This window comes from Gastrolobium bilobum, unplaced genomic scaffold (assembly GCF_033153095.1).
Source record: "Gastrolobium bilobum isolate Gb01-03AN ecotype WA unplaced genomic scaffold, APGP_CSIRO_Gbil_v1 utg63278, whole genome shotgun sequence".
NCBI classification, from domain to species: Eukaryota; Viridiplantae; Streptophyta; class Magnoliopsida; order Fabales; family Fabaceae; genus Gastrolobium; species Gastrolobium bilobum.
In genome coordinates, this window is record NW_026898597.1 from 81898 (window position 1) to 87897 (window position 6000).

The window sequence follows — 6000 nt, forward strand, 5'->3', positions numbered from 1 at the left end:
AATTTGTAAATATAACTCTTTATATATATATATATATATATATCGAGTTTTATTATAATTTTAGTGATATGTTATACAAATTTCTGAAGGTAATTGTAGATTGACAATACATGCCAGTGAAACAGTGATGTCATAATCCTAAGAATTGGTCCCAATGCACGTGGAAGAAGATGGATCGTCCTATGCAGTCTGGATGCATCAGAACAAGGTTGTGTGGTCAATTTTACTCACATACCGCAATCCTCGATCTATTTATTTTAGCATAAAATAAAAGGAAAAATGATGGGAGTACCCTTAATAACAAGAATATCCGAACACAATAATACTTATGAGAATATTTTAATTAAAATAATAAAAAATGTAGAAGAAAAAAGATCCTGACACAAATTATATGATTTGTTAATTTAGGTGATTAAAAAAGTTATAGTAAAAGGGAAACATCATTTAATAGTATGAGAGTTGTAAATTTCAAAGTATCATTACAAAGTGTAAAGACCAACAGCACCGCTAGAGTTCTAGCAAAGGGAATAGTTTGAGACTTTAGATAATCACGCTGTCTTTATTGAGCTGATGTCAAAATGACAAATAATTTTCTTAGTTTTAATTATTATATTCATCTTTCTTACCCTGCCTGTGGAATTAGAAAATATAGAAAGAAGGAAAATGATACAAGACAACAATGCAAAGGTTTTAGTATTATTCTCTCTTGGATGAAGAGAGAATAGGGGGAGGAAAGGGGGGAAAATGGTAGCGAGGTACAATAAAAAAATTTCTTCTTGAGAAGAAAAAAGAAACTAAGTTTAAAACTACAAACTTATCCAAAAATAAAAATACTTGCATCTATTATATTATGATAAGGGTATAATAAATCTTTTATATAATTACATTTTCTTTCCTCACTATTCTTTTTGTGTTTGCCATCCAAAATATGAATGACCGGGTACTTGTAACCTGTGAAGCTTCTATGTGGTTTTTCTTGTGTATGTAACATTTTCAAATGAAAATTAAGAGCAAGGTTTAGATCTTTGGCGGTAGGAAGGGCATTGTAAGTTCCACATAGTTGTAACGTGTAGAGGGTAAATAAAGGAGTGCCCAGGTTTGCACCATTAGTTGACAAGAAGGCCAAAGGGTTATTGGATTTGTTGCAAGATCTAAGAGTACCTAAGACTTTTCCAGCCCCATTTTCTTGTAGTTGCGCATGCTTGTATAATTGTACTCTAAATCCCTGGCTTGTTTAAGTAATATTATTAATATAATCAATGCTTTTCACAGAAAGTATATACTGGCAAAAATCTCAGTCATAAATGAATAATAACTATATATTATTATTTTTCATACAATAAACAACTAAATTTGATAATGCAATAATCACATCCAAACGATGACAGTGAAACTAATACAAATAGATTCAGTTGCCAGCAGATCACAAACTCAGTGAGCAACATGGTTCATGCAACACGATACTTCCATGCATCAAAGAAAGTGCATACATTTTCTAAGCAGTAATATACATGTCAACAAATGCCCAAGACTTTCCTCTTGTAGCACTCAGTCACGTGACTCCAACCATATCATTACCAGAACCTAACTAGGTTACCCCTTCGTTAAAGTAAAACCGAGTAACTACAATTCAGATGATACACGCCATTGGCCACCGTTAGTAAAAATGTGGGCTTTTGAGTTTTGATCGGTATATACACAGCCACACAGGAGGCTAAACTTTTCACCAACTTTAGAATATGATGCAATCTTGCTAAATTTAAGGTGAAAATTTTTTACACGAGAAGGCCTTGAAGGAAATAGGGTTGATATTAAGTGTATCTAATGAATTTATTTTGAAGTTAAACATCTCTAAATTTGCCAAGAAGCCCGTGACAGCAGATCAGATTTCTTTTCGTTTAGTTGAAGAAAAGGAGTAGTAGTTGATAAGAAAAGGTCAAAAACCAAGAAAAGACAGTTTTCTTAAGAAACAATCATAACCAACTCCAACAGTTCCTCTATCGATCTTAAAAAGTTAGAACCACATAAGACCAAAGTGAAGGAAATTGGAAAAATACTAGGATGTTTCATACAACAATGTGGCATTCTAGCCCATTTGGCTATATATGATTATGATAATAACCTTCTGTAAGGAATCTAGTATCCAGAATTTGAGGATAGAAGAAATTGAAAGGAAACTCTGTATTAATTGATTAAAAACTAGCATGGGTGAAAGTTTATAATGGATAACAGTGACAGTGAAAGCAAACAATCTGAGAAGCCCTGAACTCATATAAGGAAAAAAGATAACCAGGACTATTATAGAGCCCCTGAACTCTCCCATGCAAATGCCCAAATTCCAGAATGATTGTCAATCGTATATTTCCCCACTTAATATAAACCTACACTCACGATGCTAACCTCATACACACATCTGCACCCAATTCAACAGAAAGAGAATATCCTAGCCAACTTTGCTGAGTAAGCAATCAGGTAGTTTGTGATTCCCTGCTCCTCCTTCTACAGTACTCCTTAATATCAATTGGGGTCCTAACACATTTAAATAAACTAGCAGTGCACCATATCAAATCGTCCAGTATAACAGTAATTAATCATGCAAAACATCCCAAATGAATTTCCTTAGTTAGTATTTCCATCTCATTACATTCATCCAATAAGATATTCACTTGGTCAAGAATAGATGAGATATCAACTGGAACAAGGCTCAACTATTTCCATGTCAAACAACAGAGCTTAGGTTGGAAGATTAGAATAAATAATAGCGTAGTGATGCAAAACACAAAAAACAAAAATTACCATACTTTGTGACTTGATCTGAAACACTTAGTTTTAAGATCTCAGGTTCAAAATAAAATTCTGTACATTATAATCATAAACAACCTGCTGCCTTGAACTTAGTGTTAACTGATTTTAATCATGTGACAAGGAAATTACTAAACCTTACTAAGCAGTTTTTCCTTCACTTGTTGGAGTACATTCAGCAGGACCAGAAACCTTGCGTTTAGCATTCACTTCATTCAAATGTTTTACTTGGTCCTCAAACGCCAGCAACCTGTTACCCAGGGATTCAACTCTACTCAGATGACCTTCCAGTTTACCAAACCAAGCACCTTCAATATCTCTGGACTTCTTTTCAAAATCACTCAAAAATTCTCTCAACTTTGCCCTTTCTTCTTCTTCCTTCTTCAGACGTTCCTTTTCCAGTTCCATCACACTCAGAACAAGGCCCCCAGACCCAGGAACATCCTTGTAAAGTGGTTCATCAGCTTGCGGACAACGTGCTCTGTATTCAGCAAAAGCCTTCTGTGTTTCTTTCAAGGCCTTTCTGTAGCCGTCCACAAGACTGGTCATCATAAAAAGTTCCTTCTCAAACCGATATACCTCCACCTCTCTCTTGTGACCATCTTCCATCTTTGCTTTATGAAAGTGCTCAATCACATTATCTCGCTTCTGTAGCTCATTAAGAAAGAGTTGCTGATTCATTCTAGATTCTTCACAAGCCTGATCTTTTGCTGCATACATCATTCTAGCTTTCTCCATCCAGTGTTCTATCTGTTCCATGCACATTTCAAAGTCGACTGGCTTAGAATTCCATGGGCTTTCACTTCTTACCCGCTTGTTACTGCCATTTAAAGAATTATCCAGGCCATGGTCTCTCTTGTGACCATTACCAAAAAGTGACGATCCAGAAATCATCTGAGCATCATCTCTAGAAGAGAGAAAATCTCCTACTGAGTTGTCGCGAAGATCAATCCCAGAACTAAAAGGCATCTGCGCTGCTTCCATTGCTTGAATGAGACTCCCAGTCCCAGAAGGCATCCCCTCCAAAGGAATACACTTAGGCGACAGATGGAACCCACCCTCGTGCTCATCTTCTTCTGCATCTTCATCTTCATCCTCTTGTTCTTCCCCTTCTTCTCCCTCATCCTCTTTCAGTTGGCCACAGTCCATACCCTTCACATCAATAGAATGACATGCCCTCAAAAAGGGCTCCCCCACACTGTTCTTCTGATCCAAAAGCCACATCCCAGGTTCTTCTTCCTTAGTCTGCTCAAAATCCATCATCTGTTCCCCTCCATGATCCTTTTCCACCTCAACTCTCTCAACATTATCTTGCCCCAGACTCAATTCAATGTTGTGCTCCTCCAACTCAAGAACTCTACTCTCATCAACCCCACCCATTCTCACGTCACCATTCCCATCCACCTTGTCGCCCACCCCCTCTTCATCTTCCTCTTCCTCCTCCTCCTCATCATCTAGTTCCTCATCCTTCACCTCAACCCCATCTCCCTCTTCCTTCATCTCAACCTCATCTCCCTCATCCTTCACCTCAGCCTCATTCTTCAACTCAACCCCATCTACCCCATCCTTCACCTCAGCCTCATCTCCCTCATGCTTCACCTCAGCATCTTCTCCCTCATCCTTCACCTCAGCCTCTTCTCCCTCATGCTTCACCTCAGCATCTTCTCCCTCATCCTTAACCTCAGCATCTTCTCCCTCATCCTTAACCTCAGCATCTTCTCCCTCATCCTTCACCTCAGCCTCTTCTCCCTCATCCTTCACCTCAGTTTCTTCTCCCTCATCCTTCACCTCAGTTTCTTCTCCCTCATCCTTCACCTCGTCCCCTTCCTCCACCTCAACCTTCTGCGCCTCCTCCAGCAACTCCCTGTGCTGCGTCTTAATCATACACTGCAATTGCGAGGCGTAATAACAGTTCACCAGCTGGGGGGTCTTCAATTCCTTCTCCAACATGTTCCATATCAACCCCGCCCAATCAACCTTCTCCAAATGCCCCTCCTTGATCAAATTCAAATAGCCCAAAACCTCATTCGGCATGATATACGTATCATCATGCAATAGCATCCAATTCGACACCAATTCTGAAACGAAAGCAACAGATTCCCCCAAACCCAGTTCCTCCTCCCCAGCTTCCCCAATCAACACCACGGCGGGCACCTTCTTCACCGGCAACTTGAGAGCGCGTCCGAGGTCAGCACGGTTCACATTGATCCTAACCCCATTGACATAACTGCAGCGCGAGGAGGGGACGTAGCTGGCGATGAGCTGTGCGAGGAGATCGCCACGAATGGAGGAATCAAACTCCACGTGGACGAAATCCCAGAGCCCAAGACGCTGCAAGAGGCTCTTATGGCTCTCAAAGTCGAGAGCTTTAGCAGGTACAAAGGGAATGGGTTTTAGGGTTTCGACAAGAACCTGAAGCTTCTCGCGTGACTTCCTCTCCTGCGCGAATCGCTTCGCCCCCATTTTCTTCCGCTTCGGCCCACGGCGAACAGCGGCGGAGGCAGTGGTAGCATCGGGCTCCGGGTCATCGACGTGTTGAATCTCGATCGGATCTTCCATGAGGGTATCTTCGCCTTCGTTAGGGTATGCGGAATCGGGATCGGAATCAGGGACTGTTAGGGTTTTGGGGGATTGAGGATTAGAGTGTAGGGTTGGTGGTGGAGCTTCTTGTTCTTGGCATTGTTGTTGATGTTCGGTGGTGTTAGGGTTTAGGGTTTCGTTGGGAATCTGAGGAATTGGGTTGGTCATGGCGTTTATGAGAGAAAGTGAAAAGAGAGAAAGTGAGAATGAGAGACTGATCTTTCAAAGGGTGTGAGTGATTTGAGAGAAAATTGAAGTAATCGTGGCTCAGCTTTCTTATTAGTTACTGAGAATGGACAAAAAATGAAGGTCCTTTCTTATAAAATAAAAAGAAGAAGAAGAAGAAGTTAAAACGTCCATTTTCTAGTACTAAAAAAAACAAATAAATAAAGGAAAAGTTCTTTATTTGCTTCAGAATCATTTATAAAATAAAAAATTATAAAATAAAAAATTATAAAACATATACTTACTACCAAAAAAATTTATTACTTTTACAACTAACCTAATCACCGTTCATTTCTGTAAATCTAACAGTTATTATTTATTGGAAATTATTGGATCATATTTATTAATTAATTATTAATTTCCAAAATATGATAACCGTTAGATTAACGGAAA

The 6000-nt window shown here is 39.2% G+C and overlaps 1 protein-coding gene across 1 annotated transcript; it reads right to left on the reverse strand.

Annotated features, from left to right (window-relative positions):
* Positions 1-2743: 2743 nt before the first annotated feature.
* Positions 2744-5641, reverse strand: LOC133317568 (uncharacterized). The gene has a single exon (XM_061519431.1). The coding sequence runs from the start codon at positions 5548-5550 to the stop codon at positions 2944-2946; it is 2607 nt and encodes an 868-aa protein (XP_061375415.1). The 5' UTR covers positions 5551-5641; the 3' UTR covers positions 2744-2943.
* Positions 5642-6000: the final 359 nt, after the last annotated feature.

What these genes read in the sequence shown, in the direction of transcription:
- LOC133317568 (XM_061519431.1), bottom strand. Translation starts at nt 5,550, where the DNA reads ATGACCAACCCAATTCCTCAGATTCCCAACGAAACCCTAAACCCTAAC.